We start from the raw sequence: 14,970 nt of genomic DNA, 5'->3' as shown, positions 1-14,970 counted from the left end.
AAAAACATCCCCGCCCCACACACACACACACACACACACCTTCTTCTCCTTCTTTCCATTTCTCCATCTACCTGCTACTACTATATCTATCTGTTTCTCAATCTCTCTCTTTCTCCCTCCAGCCCTCTCTCCTTACATCATTATTTATAGTACTATCGCCACTACCTACTGTATGTGTCCAATGCTCTCACTGATTGCTGTTGTAAAGCCTTCAAAGGCTAGAACATGAGCAGCGCAGAAGGGAAATATAGTGTAGCTGTGTACTGTATGTCTCCCTTTGTGCATTGTTAGCAACAATTCTATACTGAGTTGGTGAGAATTCTATGGTGAGAATTCCTCCAGTCTGCAGTGTTGTTTATTGTACTGGGATTCACCATTGTGTTCCTATGTTATTGTCAGTAGTCTGATGTAGCAGAGCGCAGCGGAGGACATGAATGGATGTAACACAACGCCCAGTGTGAGTTGTATTGTGTTGATCTCTGTAATGTTTCTCACAATTTAATTCAAGAAGCTTTCATGGCATTATAAGTCCCTATCTTATATTGCCACAGCAAAAACACATGGTACGACAACTCCACCGCCGCTGACCGCAAGGCACTACAGAGGGTGCTACTCTCAGCCGAACGCACCATTGGGTGCACACTGCCTGCCCTCCAGGACACCTACAACACCAAGTGTTGGAAGGCCAAGAAATCATCAGGGACCTCAGCCACCTAAGCCACGACCTGTTCTCCCCGCTTCCATCACTCAGACGCGCGCAGTACAGGAGCATCATGGCATCAACTTGGAACTTGAAATAACACATATTTAATCAATAATAACACTCTCTCTGTCTCTCTCTCTCTCTCTCTCTCTCTGTCTCTCTCTCTGTCTCTATCTCTCTCTCTCTCTCTCTCTCTCTCTCTCTCTCTCTCTCTCTCTCTCTCTCTCTCTCTCTCTCTCTCTCTCTCTCTCTCGCTCTTGCAGTGTTGTTGACGTGGGTGAACTGCTCCAGTGTGCGATGGGCCACCCGTGTCCAGGACATCTTCACAGCTGGCAAGCTGCTGGCCCTGGCTCTCATCATTATCATGGGCATCGTGCAGATCTGCAAGGGTAGGACTAGGTTCCATCTGTGTGTGTGTGTTTGTGTGCGTGTCTCTACACCATCTGTGCCTGTTGTTCTCTCCATCTTTCTAATCTCTCTCTCGTTCCAGAGACACAGAGACACAAAACCCCACTGACATCCCATCAATGGGTCACTGGGGACACAAAGTCAGGGCCCAAATGGCAGCCAATTCCCTATATAGTACACTACTTGTATTCAGAGCCCAATGGACCCTGGTCAAAAGTAGTGCACTACATAGGGAATAGGGTGCCATTTGGGATGTAACCATAGCCTCCCTCTGGTAAAACTCACAGAGCTAATAGGGTTTTAATGTAGTTTTCATCACAGCGCGTCTCTGTGGGTTAGTTATCATAACAGTAATGAGGGTGAGTTATGAGAGAGACAGACAGAGACAACCGTGACAATAGGGCTGTAGACACAGAGAGAGGAGAGAAGAGGAGAGGAGAGTTAGAACACAATGGGTGAGAGTGTGGGAGAATCACCCACCAGAGAGAGATGGAAGGGGGGAGAGGGAGAGAGAGACAACCTCTAAATGCCGGGCTATGAAAAGCCAAGTGACATTTACTCCTGTTGTACTGACCTGTTGCAACCTCTACAACCACTGTGATTATTATTTGACCCTGCTGGTCATCTATGAACGTTTGAACATCTTGGAGAGGTGTTATAATCTCCACCCTGCACAACCAGAAGGGGACTGGCCACTCCTCAGAGCCTGGTTCCTCTCTAGGTTTCTTTCTGCCTTTCTAGGGAGTTTTTCCTAGCCACCGTGCTTCTACATTTGCATTGCTTGCTGTTTGGGGTTTTAGGCTGGGTTTCTGTATAGCACTCTGTGACATCTGCTGATGTAAAAAGGGCTTTATAAATAACATTTGATTGATTGATTGAGTAAGAGAGAGAGAGAGAGAGGGGAGGAAGAGGCAAACAATGACAGAGGAAGAGGGAGAGTAAGAGAGAGAGAGAGGGAGAGAGAGAGGGAGGAAGAGAGAGAGACATGTAGTGTTCATATTGGCATGCCAACGAACAGGTGAGCCAGGGGAAAGAAGAGAGACAGACGGGTTGGGCTACGAAGCAGACATGGTGTACAAACCAATAGTACATACTCTGTCTGTGTGTATGTCTGTGTGTCTATCTGTCTGTCTGCCACACACCTCATCATTGTTATGCCCTATGTGTGACCTGGCAGTTTGTTTAATGATCTGCATTGCTGTAATAGCAGTTGACCAATTTCAAACAGATGAAGAATTCCTACAAACTCTATACAATCCTAATTCTAAAGCCTCTGGTCCTCTCTCCTCGTCCAGGGGAGTACTATTGGCTGGAGCCAGCCCATGCCTTCGAGCCCTTCCAGGAGTACGATGTGGGGCTGATAGCCCTGGCCTTCCTACAAGGCTCCTTCGCCTATGGGGGATGGAACTTCCTCAACTACGTCACTGAGGAGCTGGTCGACCCCTATGTGTAAGACACTACCATTAGTAGCGTGTCCCAAATGACACCCTGTTCCCTTTGTAGTGCACTACTTTTGACCAGGGCACATAGGGCTCTGTCACTACGTCACTGAAGAGCTTGTCGACCGCTACGTGTAAGACACATCAATTAGTACACGCTTGCCTACCAAATGGCACATTTACATTCGTCATTTAGCACCTTGTTCCCTTTATAGTGCAGTATTTTATAGGGCACATAGGGCTCTGGTCAAAAGTAGTGCACTATATAGAGAATAGGATGCCATTTGGGACGCAGCCTGCTCTGGCATAGATTGTTCTGTTGTTCTCAAACATACGAAGAATGCATTGAAGCAGAATTATCATCAATCGTTCATTATAAAGCACATACCAATAAATAAATGTTGGGGGAAAAACACGTATTTAGATATTTTTCTGAGAGAAATGGACTAATACCTATTATCTACATGTCTTTAATAAATTATCTACCATCCCCCATCCCTCCATCCCTCTCTCTATTCTGAACTGGACTGATACCTGTTATTACCTGATGTCTTTAATGAATTATCTATCTTCCTCCCCATCCTCCATCCTTCCATACCTCTCTCTATTCTAGGAATCTTCCTCGGGCCATCTTCATCTCCATCCCCTTGGTGACGTTCGTCTACGTGTTCGCCAACATCGCCTACGTCACCGCCATGAGTCCTCAGGAGCTGCTGGCCTCCAACGCTGTTGCCGTGGTGAGTAGCTCCACCCACCACCCTGTCAGGATTAGGAAGCAGACAGACGTGCTCTGGGTTTATTCATATTCAGTATTACAAAAGACCTCTGGCGTCCCCTTTTGGTCACTAAGAGTAAATGCGCCTCAAATTAAACTTTGAAAATTGAAGCTTGTAGTAGCATCATAGTAACATTATCAATAATTATCAATCTTCCACTCTTTTTTCAATTTTAGTATATAAACATGTTTGTGATGTCTATGTAGATATGTATCAGTTCATTGAATGTCTGAGTGTGTTTAAACATCTCTTTTCCCCTCCCTCCCTCCAGACGTTTGGTGAGAAGCTGCTGGGAGTGATGTCATGGATCATGCCCATCTCTGTGGCTCTGTCCACCTTCGGAGGGGTCAACGGATCCCTCTTCACCTCCTCACGGTCAGTGTCAACATCCCTTTAACAACCAGGAGTTATCTGCTTATCTCTCCTTATGTCTTGTCTAATTCTACTGTATTTCTCTTCTGAATCTCTCTCTAGGAACCCCACTCTTACTGTACTTCTGCACCAGACCTTTATATCACCATGTATTCCTCTACAGTGTTTTACAGTATTTTGTGATGCAGATTATATGGGTGTTTATTCTGATTATCTTTCCCTCTCTCTCTTTCCCTCTCTCTCTCTCTCTCTAACAGGTTGTTCTTTGCTGGAGCCAGAGAGGGCCACCTCCCCAGTCTCCTGGCCATGATCCATGTGAAGCGTTGCACACCCATCCCTGCTCTGCTCTTCACCGTGAGTACCAGCTCTGTCCTTCTCTGTCTCAGACTGTTTACCATTGATCTATACACTATATACCCACATGCAGTATCCGCAATTTCCCTGTCCACGCAACAAATATACAGTTGAATAAAGCCAGCCTTTTAAATTTCACTGTCACAACCCACTGGGAACACACTGGTTGAATCAATGAATTTCAATGAAATGACGTTGAACCAACGTGGAATAGACGTTAAACTGACGTCCGTGCCCAGTGGGAAGCTTCTAGCAAGCTATCTGGCACCCTCTAATCTCTCTCTCTCTCTCTCTCTCTCTCTCTCTCTCTCTCTCTCTCTCTCTCTCTCTCTCTCTCTCTCTCTCTCTCTCTCTCTCGCTCTCTCTCTCTCTCTCTCTCTATCCCTCTCTCCCTCCCTCCCCCAGTGTCTGTCCACCCTGCTGATGCTGTGCACCAGTGACATGTACACCCTCATCAACTACGTGGGCTTTATCAACTACCTCTTCTACGGGGTCACTGTTGCCGGGCAGATTGTGCTGCGCATCAAGGAACCTGACATGCACCGACCAATCAGGGTGAGTTTCGTAGGAGACCCATTCCTGGCATTGGGTTCTATTAAGTTCTATAGGGGCTAGACTTTCTCCAAAGTTTTTATTTGACCTTTTTGTTATGTTCTCAATGTTTAGTCAATCTGACCCTAGGTATTTGAGGGCGTATTATATGCATTCTTATTGTGGTTTGCATAATGACTGACTCCACCATCTGTCTCTCTCTCTCCTCCAGATCAGTCTGGCGTGGCCTGTGATCTACCTGTTGTTCTGGGCCTTCCTGCTCATCTTCTCCCTGTACTCTGAGCCCGTGGTGTGTGGCCTCGGTATGGCTATCATGTTGACTGGAGTGCCTGTCTACTTCCTGGGTGTCTACTGGGACAACAAGCCTGAGTGCTTCAACACCTTCGTTGGTACGTCAGCCTCGTTCAAATTCCTTCAACTTTATTTATTTATTTAACCTTTATTTTAGCAGGCAAGTCAGTTAAGAATAACTTTGTATATACAAGGATGGCCTGGAACTGTATTAAAGGTAGACTCAGCGATATGACGTAGATGCAGAAAGTAAACAGCATAGTGGGTCAACAACTAAGCGCGTTGAAGCGCGAGGCTTAACTTCTCCGCCGTTTTTGGTGCCCTGGCTACCACTCTGTGAACAGCGTGAAGCTGTGTGTGACTGTGTGAGAGCGAAGTCTTGCATCTCTCTCATCGCAATATCTGCGGTGCTGCTCGTGGCAACGTCATTTCTACGTCAGTCTACTTTTAAGATTAATGTAACTTTATTTCAAAAGCATTGCTATTATTATTAAAATGACTGGCTTTCTAGTCACTTGACATAATGAATGTTGATTCACAAGATCTCACTACTAACACAGTTTCTTCTTCTGTCTTGTGGATCTTTTCCCTATGACTATTTATACTGTATTAACTTCCTTGGCTTCTCTCTATATCTACTGTGTGTTTACTGTACTGTTGTACTCTAGACAAGGATCCTAACCTCTCCTCTTCTCCAGCCAAGATGACCTACCTGGGGCAGAAGTTCTGTGTGGTGGTGTACCCAGGAGAGACGAAGGGAGCCGAGGAGGCAGGGAGCAGGGAGGAGTGCGAGGAGCTGAAGGAGTCCCGGGCTCAAAAGTCTGCAGACTGCTGAACACAGACCCCCCCCCCCAACCACCACCCAACTACTCACCATACACACACAGACACACACACACAAACTCAGAGAAACACACTCTCGTTGAGGTAGTCAGAGGTTCAGGTATATCACTATGGCAGAGGGGAGTAAACACTCACACTCACAGACAAGGAAACACTCAGTGACACACACTGTTCTTTTAATGTGTTCAGACATCTGATTGTAGCTTTGTTTCAATCACGAATGCTGTACCAAATAGAGAAAAGGAGGAGAAAGAGGTGGAGGTGGTGAGAAGGAGGAGAAGAGAAACATTTAGAGGAGAGGGAAGATTATAGACCTATATCTGGTCATTACAATTTAGTCAACCTCCTTTCGATGCGGCTTATTGTAGAAGACATATCCAACCTGACATCCTCACAGATACACATATCTTTTCATCCCCTGATTTATTTTATTTTGACAATAACAAGGACTCCTCTTTTTCTTCCCCCTCCTCCTTCTTCACACACTCCCTGCACACTCCATGAGTGAGAGAGTGGCAGTCATTTTAAAGTTCTCGCACTGTACTGTGGCAGATTCATCATCAGTATTGCTTCTGTGTTAGTTTGTATTTCTTTTTGCCACCTTTTTAATTTGCCTTGTCTTACTGAAAACATACCAAAGCTGGATTTTTTGATTGTCAAAAACATCAAATTAATATAAATTCATTTCATGTTCTATGTCAAATACACTAAATACTGTCTGTGTTTCCAAAATGGATTTTTCAATTTGTCATAATTGTTTATATCATGTGTCAGTGTTATTATTTTAGTTTTATTATGTTCGTTTTAGTTTTTTTTTTTTAGTTTTTTTTACATCATGCAACAGCGTAATCTGGTTCGGTGCCTGTCAGATCCTTGCCTGGTGCAAAATCAGTTCCAACTCTTTAATCACCCTAATTCTGATATATTTTGTACTTAGGATTTAGTCTGTTTTTGTTATCATTGATGTTGACAGATGATTTTATTCTGATATTTTTAAAGAGCTCAGAAAACATTTCATGTTGAAGAAAAAAAGAAAGGAGTGGCCATTTTGAATATTCCACATTGACTCAGTGACTTCATTTTACTGGACACCTGAGAACGATTTCATTAAAGACAGACAATCAACTACAGATGGACTGTCTGCTCAATGAAAGACTAGTAGTACAGACTGACTACGGTGTAAACCTTTACAGATACTAATGAACTGAAAAATCTTGAAATCTCACTATACCTTCAGACAAAATATAGAGGTAGACTAGCAGACCCTGAAGAGCATTTTGAGCAGGGTTTTCGACAATATTGACCACACATGCACACCTCCACGGAGAGAATTGACACAAGTTTAATCGTGTGTAGCTAAGCTTACTCTAATGTTGTCAAGTTTTTCGGTGTTTATGTAAATGTATATCATAAAGTTAATTCAGTATAAATCCACTATAAAAGTTTGATAGTGCTTTATTTAGGGGTATTTGAATAAATATAATTGATCATAATATAAAAACAATCATTGGAGTTATTTACATTTTAGTCATTTAGCAGACATTCTTATCCAGAGCAACTTAGACAAGCAATTAGAGTTAAGTGCCTTGCTCAAGGGCACATTGACAGATTTTTCACCTAGTCGGCTTGGGGATTCGAACCAGCGACCTTTCGGTTACTGGACCAACGCTCTTAACTGCTAGGCTACCTGCCACCCTATAGTGGAGCACAAAGGTACATGAAATACATGTACAGTTACATGTGGCGTTAAAGCCTTCAGGGATTTAAATGTGCATCCCTATATAAATCAGAAATATGCTTATTGTCAGGTAACTGTAATGTATAGATATACTATATGGTGGTGTGGCCCAGTATACACTACCCACTATGTCCTTGCTATTGGACCTTTGGAACACACACACACACACACACACACATGCAAACACACACACACTCCTCTTCTTCTACAGTTTGTATGATCAGTTTGAGGCATTCTCAGGACATTCCTACTGCCTTCTCCGCTCAGCCAATTAACATTTAAGAGTTTATAAAGGCTCGATTCAATCCGTATTGCGGAAGTTCAGCGCAATTTAAATGTAAAGGCAATGTTCGTGGAGACTGCGTTCACGGTAAACACTGCATATGTCGGCTCAATCGGAAATTACCTTTAAATTTGAATTGAGCCGTAGGTAGGTTTCTATAGAGGGGTGGCTTTATGAGAATCCAACTATTTGTCTTAAGACCTCTGTCAAGTGCAGTGAAGATGTCATTCCTCTACACGTCTTAATCTTTCATACATTTATACACACAGACACACATAATCCCTCTAAAATCACATTGACGTTATGTCCAATGGTCATTTAGTGATCACACAGATACAAGAAGAATGTCATGGATGCAGTTGTATCATTAGAGAATGTACAATAATAATAATGATTTGGGCCTCACACACATACTGTACAGTATATGACAGATCAGTGAAGCTAATGTGTACAGATACAGGTTTCTGATAAGTCAACCAGTTTGTATAGGGACAGTTTGCTCTCTGCAGTGCTAACACAAGTCAAACGTCATGGTATGGGTCGTAGTCTTGTTGTCCATGTGAAGGTTTAAGGATCACACGGTTCAGAGGTTGAAGGTCGAGTTCCAAGGCCGACTACATTGCAGATGTTGCCTTCCATCAACCGATGGTTGTGTGCTACGTCATCAAATGGGCCGTCGGGCATCAGATTGCTATGTGGTTAGCAGATATGTTAAACACCTATCCAGGCGTTGTGAGATCTGGCATGCATGCGTCTGAAAGGTCTATGATGTCTTTGAAAGTTGTATGACAAGGATGTGTTCTGTACCTATATATCACTAAATGTCACATTAATGATATATTCTACTGTATGTACTGTATGGAAACTCACCACAGAAAAAAAGTTACATGTTTTCTTTATTTGAAGTGGGTGATGTATCCTCTTTATTGACATAACTGTGCTTTGTTATCTCATTACCATCATCTGTCACCTCAGCAGCAATATGGCTTTACAATTACAACAGAATGATATTATGATGCTTACAGACATGGTTGACCGCTTTATACTGTAGGCATTCATGGTAACCCACTGTTAAAACCCAATGTGTAGCATTTGTGTACTAATGCCGAAGAATAACACAGGTATAGCACTTAAATATGGTATCCCCATTTTGCTAGGTCCTTCAGTAGAATAATAATATTTTAAACTATTATGCGATAATAATGACGATGAGAAATCATTGTAATAACATTGTAACAACATTGTAATAACATAGTTTCAGAGATAATGGTCATTTCAGAGTTCTGCTTGGTCACACAACCTGGTCTTAGAGATTTGTGTGCTTTTAGCCAACATTGTTACATTTACGTTTCGAAAGCTTGAGACTATAAAGGTTCTATCTGCATTTTTGTCCAAATTTAGTTATTGACATAGCCTTAAACGATTTAATCAATTTTAGAATAAGGCTGTAACGGAACAAAATGTGGAAAAAGTCAAGGGGTCTGAATGCACTGTATATACAATCATTGGAGATATTTACATTTGAGTCATTTAGCAGACGATCTTATGCAGAGCGACTTACAGGAGCAATTAAGGTTAAGTGCCTTGCTCAAGGGCACATCGGCTGATTTTTTAACTAGTTGGCCAGGGGATTTAAACCAGCAACCTTTCAGATTACTGGCCCTACCACCCACCCTGACAATTATTGTCATACCGTACAATGAATGGCTAAAGCACATAAGACTACAGATAGAACTAGGCTACTCAATCACTGCCTTATCTAAACTGATAAGACCCGGACCAAACAGAGGACTGCCAGCCTTCAATGTTGGTTCAGGAATACACAAAAGTAGCCTTGGTGTGTGTTGCATTGCAACATAGAAAAAATTTGGTAGATTATATACTGTATATTGCAAAACACACCTCAGTAAATCATTGCCCACATCCTGTCAATGCTAGCCTGGTTTAAACCACACTGAACATTGCGCTCACCAAGTGGAACAACAGTGAGTGTGCGGCGTTCAGTCTGGTAAGGTTTAACCAGCCTATGTCTATGACATAGAGAATGATAGAGGCCTCTAGTGGCCAAAAAGGCTGTGTTAACATGGGCAGCGCCATTGAGGGCTTCCACCATTTTAATGTAGTCTTCCGGGAGGGACTTCCAACTTCATTGGCATATCCTTCCTGGTGACCCTGTTGGAGTAATGTCCAACCGGTTCATCAGGAGGGATCAGCCAATCGTGAAGAAGAAAATTGACTACTTTAAGATGGAGATAGCCTCAATGGCGCTGGCCATGCTGTCACAGACACTATAATGGCACAGATACAAAGATGAGTCCTCCATCTATCTCTATGGTATATTCCTATCTATGTGTTGATGTACAATAGATGGAAGTTCCAAAAGCCATGTAATATATGATGTGAAGTCTCAGTGCTTTTTTGATCCAAGCAATGTGATCCTCCTGGCCCCTTTGGGAGCCCCGAGACTGATCATTAAAAGAAATTAAGCAATTTTCTGTATACTTTTTTCTGCTGCAAATGCTTTTCCTGATGGTTTATTTTGTACAAGTGTTTAACTAAATCTTGTGGAGATTTGAGAGGATTGATTGGTATAAGCAATATGGTGCAACTTCCACCTAGCCTATCACAGGTGGGGCTAGTACCATATTGCTTACACCTGTCAAATCTCCACAAGTGCATAGGGCGTAGGGGTTGATTTGGGATTAGGCCTTTGACTGTATGTGTCAGTCCCACCACCTACCTTATTATACATGTGTGAGGCCAGACGTTTTTCTTGATCACATGAGCAGACAGAGAAACTCCTGGCCCTACTTGAACATACTTCATAGAGAACTGTTTAACTTTCTACCAACCTCCTTTTCTCTTACGGATTATTTTTGTGAGTTCCAGCATAAATGTACAAAGCTATAGTAACAAGAGATAAATAAATATATATACTGGGGTAAAATAATTGATGACTGGTGTGGTGTTTGAATTTTTCCTACAAAGCGTACATGCCTCTCAGTTCCATAACATTAAACACATAATTAATGACAATGCAACACCATCACAGATAACTGATGTTTTTTTTTTATGACAAACTAAACCATTACATTAATCAATCTCTAAAGAATAATCATTTCTCACACTTTCACGCATTGTAAACTTAACATTGCATCAGATTGATGCTCTCAAAAGAGGAAGGGACAGGAGAGAGTGCTGACATGTCAATACTCCCAACACTAAAGGACAACACCTCGTTACAGTTGCAATATGTCTCAGAGAAGCTCTACAGTGGCCGATTCCAAGGGGATAGAGCTGAAGTTGCCCACAAGCACTGATCTAATGTCAGTTTCTCATTTGTCGCCCATAACGGTTACAGTTTGGATTTGAGGAGGGTTAAGCTGATCCTAGATCTGTGCCTACGGGCAACATCTAAACGGGGCTAAGGCAAGTGTGGTGGTTACAAGGCAAGCAGAAGGCTTGTGGGACAGTGGAGGACCTGCCCTCCTCTCAGTGCCAGGACCAGATGTAGTACAGAACCTCCCTGGATCTTGTAGTCTGCCGCTGTCTTCTCATCGTTCCTGACGGAAAGAAACAGCGGGAAAAAGGGGATATTAGGAAGAGGGCCAATATCATTTTCATGCACCAACTGTTCTTTTTGGCTGTTGTTATCTGACCACTGTCTAAAGTATGTCTGTGGAGGTGTAGTATACCTAGGCAGATGGGTTGCCTCCCACATTAACAATGTTCCCGTGCTGTTGCCCTATGTCTGGGATTTCCGAGACTAGTGCAAGGGAGTCATTTGTACACTGAAAATATATAAGCTATTTTTCCATCTCCACGTGATTAATTCCAAGATATTGTCTCTGTGGCTTACATCTGTTTCCCGCTGTAGATCAACCTCTGCTGTTGAGGAGGAATCCCCTCTTTCTCCTCCACTCGCTCCTTGATCCTCTCCACCTGACAGAGACAAACAGAATACACACAATGAGTACATAATATCAGTGCATGGTACACACACACACACACACACACACACACACACACACACACACACACTGATCAGGAACAAAGGGAATAATACTGGGAAAAGTACATACATACCTTGTCTGTGGGCTCTATGTCAATCTCAATTTCCTTCCCTGTGAGTGTCTGCGAGAGAGACATTTAGAAAATACTTAATCATGTTAAGGATGATCTATTATTTGACCCCTCATAACCAGCACCAGCCAGTTACTTACGATCTATGTAGCCATTTAACATGTCAAGTTATTCGATTTATGGAGCCATGTAGCTATCTAGCTTGCTACTGATTGTGTGCACTGAGCAGCTGAATTAAAAGCTCGAACTAGCTAACTTGCTACTGGCTGCATATCTGTGTCTGACGTTCTCTTACCTTGACTTTAATCAACATTTTGACTTCTTTTGTATTCTAAACACATTAATTATATTATAAGTGATTTGGTATCTGTGTAATACCAGCTAAATTTGGTTTCTAGTTCACAATATAAGCAAATTTCAACACCAATCTTTCGTCGCAAAAATGTCCCGTGTTTCTCAAAGATAGGTCCCACTATTCACGTTGCTCACAATAATAGGTTCCGCTATGTGCGTTGGTACTTCGGGGATATGTTTTCTCCATCAACATTTTTTATTACATAAAATATGTTTATTTAAATATTTTAGTGTGCGAGAAATCTTTATAGGTAGCCCATTACTAGTGGTAAAACTACAATTTAGTAGACTCTACGACGAAGGAGTGACGTAAAGTATTTATTTGTAGTCTTTCCTCAACCCCCGCTGTACAGAAAAAGGACAGATACCCGAATAATAGAACTACAAGAATAGCTTTACAGTAAAGACCCGCCCTCTTAAACATTCCTGCCTCGCATTTGTAACGGAAGCGTTCTGCTGAAATAAGAAATATTCCTCATACATTTCATAAAGGTAAGTAGTTTATGCCTCATTTCGTAGAGAAGAAACATGGTTAATTATATACCTAAACTTAACTGTACGTACAGATATAAGGTCTTTAATCTCTTTTGGCGGTTTTAATTAAATATTTGCTAACCTTGAATTTTGACAGGGCCATGGAGGCAGTGACAGAACGATAGCCTCTTGACTAGATTTTTCGAGTAGCTAGTTTATTAGGCCTTATATGACCAGCTTTAGCTAAATGGTCAGTAGTTAATGTGTTACTATTACATTATTGCCGATTTGGATATTGCAATTAAAATAAGTATGCAACATTTAAAGGGGGTATTTTTCCTCGCACCACTCTGGCGACAATGAACAGACCCTCATGAAACCCTCATGGAACCTTGAACAGTCCCTGTCTACTGCCATTTTTATGAGTGAACAGACCGTTATGGAACCTTGAAAATGTGCTTACTCTACTGTATTCTGTGTCCTATTTGTAAGGCACTCATTGTTCACTATCTCTAGCGTTTATCACATGTTCTCCCTGTGTGTGTGTGTGTGTGTGTGTGTTTGGTTGTTTGTTTTTGTGTGTGGGTTGGTGTGAATCAGCCCGTTCTGTGCTGTTCAGCCTGTTCATTTTGTCGACCCCATTGCAGACCGACCAGAAGAAGATACAACGTGTTCCTACTACAGATAACCAGCAGTAGAAATGCCTCGCATTGAGAATGACATCAAGTTGGACTTCAAAGACGTGCTTCTCCGTCCAAAACGAAGCACACTCAAGTCCCGTAGTGAGGTGCATAACTCCTTCCTTTTCTCCTGTAATGTGCTGTTATGTCTACAGTATTGTTCTATTGTATTCAATGACCAGTTTGTACCAGTAGTGTCATTTTCCAAACACAGTATTTTACATTTTCAATGGTATATCACTCTTCAATGGTGGTACCTTTTCTCTACCTTCCACCTATCTGTCTCTCTGTCTGTCTCTCTGTCAGTCTGTCTCTCTGTCTGTCTCTCTCTCTCTCTGTCTTTATGTCTCTCTCTGTCTGTCTGTCTCTCTCTCTCTCTCTCTCTCTCTCTCTCTCTCTTTCTCTCTCTCTCTCGCTCTGTCTGTCTGTCTCTCTGTCTCTCTGACTATGTCTGTTTCTCCTTCTCCCCCAGGTGGACCTGATGAGAAGTTACACCTTCAGGAACTCCAAGGGAAGCTACAGAGGAATCCCCATAGTTGCAGCCAACATGGACACCGTCGGCACCTTCGACATGGCCCTGGTATTGTCCAAGGTATAGACATAGACATACATATTGTGTTATAAACAGCAACAAGCAAAAACAACAAAATAGCTTAAATCAGAATTCAACGTCCTCAGACTTTCTAATACTAAACAACTCATTTTACTAAACAACTCAAATATCCCCTACTGGCTCACAGAGAAAGTGGAGCCCAAATCTATGTTTATTAGAAGTCTCTGTTCCCATAGATTTTATACATTTAAAGGTGTTTAACAAACACGTCTCTTTCTCCCCCCAGTTCACTCTCTTCACTGCCATTCACAAGCACTATTCAGTAGATGACTGGAAGGAGTTTGCAACAAAGAATCCAGAATGTGTACAGGTACATTAAAGCAATGCTGTCTGGGATATAATTTACATAGCACCCTATAAGACAAGTATCTTACTTTGCCAAACTTTTCATTCTGTGTTTATTTCTCTCTCTCTCTCTCTCTCTCTCTCTCTCTCTCTCTCTCTCTCTCTCTCTCTCTCTCTCTCTCTCTCTCTCTCTCTCTCTTCTCTCTCTCTCTCTCTCTCTCTCTCTCTCTCTCTCTCCCCCTCTCTCTCTCTCTCTCTCTCTCTCTCTCTCTCTCTCTCTCTCTCTCTCTCTCAGAGTGTGGCAGTCAGCACAGGAACAAGTGAAGGGGACTTTGACAGACTGGGTGAGATCCTAGCCGCTGTGCCTCAGCTGCAGTACATCTGTGTGGATGTAGCCAATGGCTACTCAGAGCACTTTGTCCACTTTGTCAAAGACGTGCGTCAGAAGTACCCGACACACACCATCATGGTCAGTGACTCCTCTACGCTCTCTTTTATAGTGTGCAAACTTGTGATTATGAGCATGTGATTATGCCTGCAGTGTTTATACAGTGATGATATTGATGATACGTCTCAAATCACACTATTCCCGAGGGTTCTTGTCAAAGTAGTACACTCAGGGTGTTATTTGAGCCCATATAGGACTCTAGTCAAAAGAAGTGCACTATAGAGTAGTGCACCAGTTAAGACACCAAAAGGGATTGTGTTGTCTTTGCCACAGG

General features: G+C 42.4%; 3 protein-coding genes across 3 annotated transcripts; 2 read left to right on the top strand and 1 right to left on the bottom strand.

Moving 5' to 3' along the window:
* Nucleotides 1-974: 974 nt before the first annotated feature.
* Nucleotides 975-6,868, top strand: LOC311121955 (large neutral amino acids transporter small subunit 2-like). Its single transcript, XM_084196383.1, has 8 exons — nt 975-1,092; nt 2,407-2,560; nt 3,164-3,287; nt 3,598-3,701; nt 3,956-4,052; nt 4,458-4,607; nt 4,816-4,993; nt 5,594-6,868. The coding sequence occupies exons 1-8, from the start codon at nt 1,068-1,070 to the stop codon at nt 5,728-5,730; spliced, it is 969 nt and encodes a 322-aa protein (XP_084052509.1). The 5' UTR covers nt 975-1,067; the 3' UTR covers nt 5,731-6,868.
* A 3,937-nt stretch (nt 6,869-10,805) lies between these two features.
* Nucleotides 10,806-12,322, bottom strand: LOC311121954 (ubiquitin-like protein NEDD8). Its single transcript, XM_084196382.1, has 4 exons — nt 12,138-12,322; nt 11,846-11,893; nt 11,619-11,701; nt 10,806-11,322 (listed from the first exon to the last, which is right to left on the bottom strand). Exons 1-4 carry the CDS (start codon nt 12,153-12,155, stop codon nt 11,202-11,204), a joined length of 270 nt encoding a protein of 89 aa, XP_084052508.1. The 5' UTR covers nt 12,156-12,322; the 3' UTR covers nt 10,806-11,201.
* A 282-nt stretch (nt 12,323-12,604) lies between these two features.
* Nucleotides 12,605-14,792, top strand: LOC311121953 (GMP reductase 2-like). The gene is made up of 5 exons (XM_084196381.1): nt 12,605-12,688; nt 13,318-13,457; nt 13,823-13,942; nt 14,190-14,273; nt 14,544-14,792. The coding sequence occupies exons 2-5, from the start codon at nt 13,371-13,373 to the stop codon at nt 14,775-14,777; spliced, it is 525 nt and encodes a 174-aa protein (XP_084052507.1). The 5' UTR covers nt 12,605-12,688; nt 13,318-13,370; the 3' UTR covers nt 14,778-14,792.
* Nucleotides 14,793-14,970: the final 178 nt, after the last annotated feature.

Source organism: Coregonus lavaretus (genome assembly GCF_964263955.1).
Source record: "Coregonus lavaretus genome assembly, contig: HAP1_SCAFFOLD_8441, whole genome shotgun sequence".
NCBI classification, from domain to species: domain Eukaryota; kingdom Metazoa; phylum Chordata; class Actinopteri; order Salmoniformes; family Salmonidae; genus Coregonus; species Coregonus lavaretus.
The sequence above is the reverse complement of the archived record's forward strand: the minus strand, read 5'-3'. Positions and strand labels throughout refer to the sequence as shown.

Coding starts and splice junctions, on each gene's coding strand:
- LOC311121955 (XM_084196383.1), top strand. CDS start 1,068: ATGGGCATCGTGCAGATCTGCAAGG. Junction 2,561..3,163: donor GAGCTGGTCGACCCCTATGT/GTAAGACACTAC, acceptor TCTCTATTCTAG/GAATCTTCCTCGGGCCATCT. Junction 3,288..3,597: donor CCTCCAACGCTGTTGCCGTG/GTGAGTAGCTCC, acceptor CCCTCCCTCCAG/ACGTTTGGTGAGAAGCTGCT.
- LOC311121954 (XM_084196382.1), bottom strand. Junction 11,702..11,845: donor ACATAGAGCCCACAGACAAG/GTATGTATGTAC, acceptor TGTCTCTGTCAG/GTGGAGAGGATCAAGGAGCG. Junction 11,323..11,618: donor ATCTACAGCGGGAAACAGAT/GTAAGCCACAGA, acceptor TCTTTCCGTCAG/GAACGATGAGAAGACAGCGG.
- LOC311121953 (XM_084196381.1), top strand. CDS start 13,371: ATGCCTCGCATTGAGAATGACATCAAGTTGGACTTCAAAGACGTGCTT. Junction 13,943..14,189: donor TGGCCCTGGTATTGTCCAAG/GTATAGACATAG, acceptor TTCTCCCCCCAG/TTCACTCTCTTCACTGCCAT. Junction 14,274..14,543: donor AGAATCCAGAATGTGTACAG/GTACATTAAAGC, acceptor TCTCTCTCTCAG/AGTGTGGCAGTCAGCACAGG.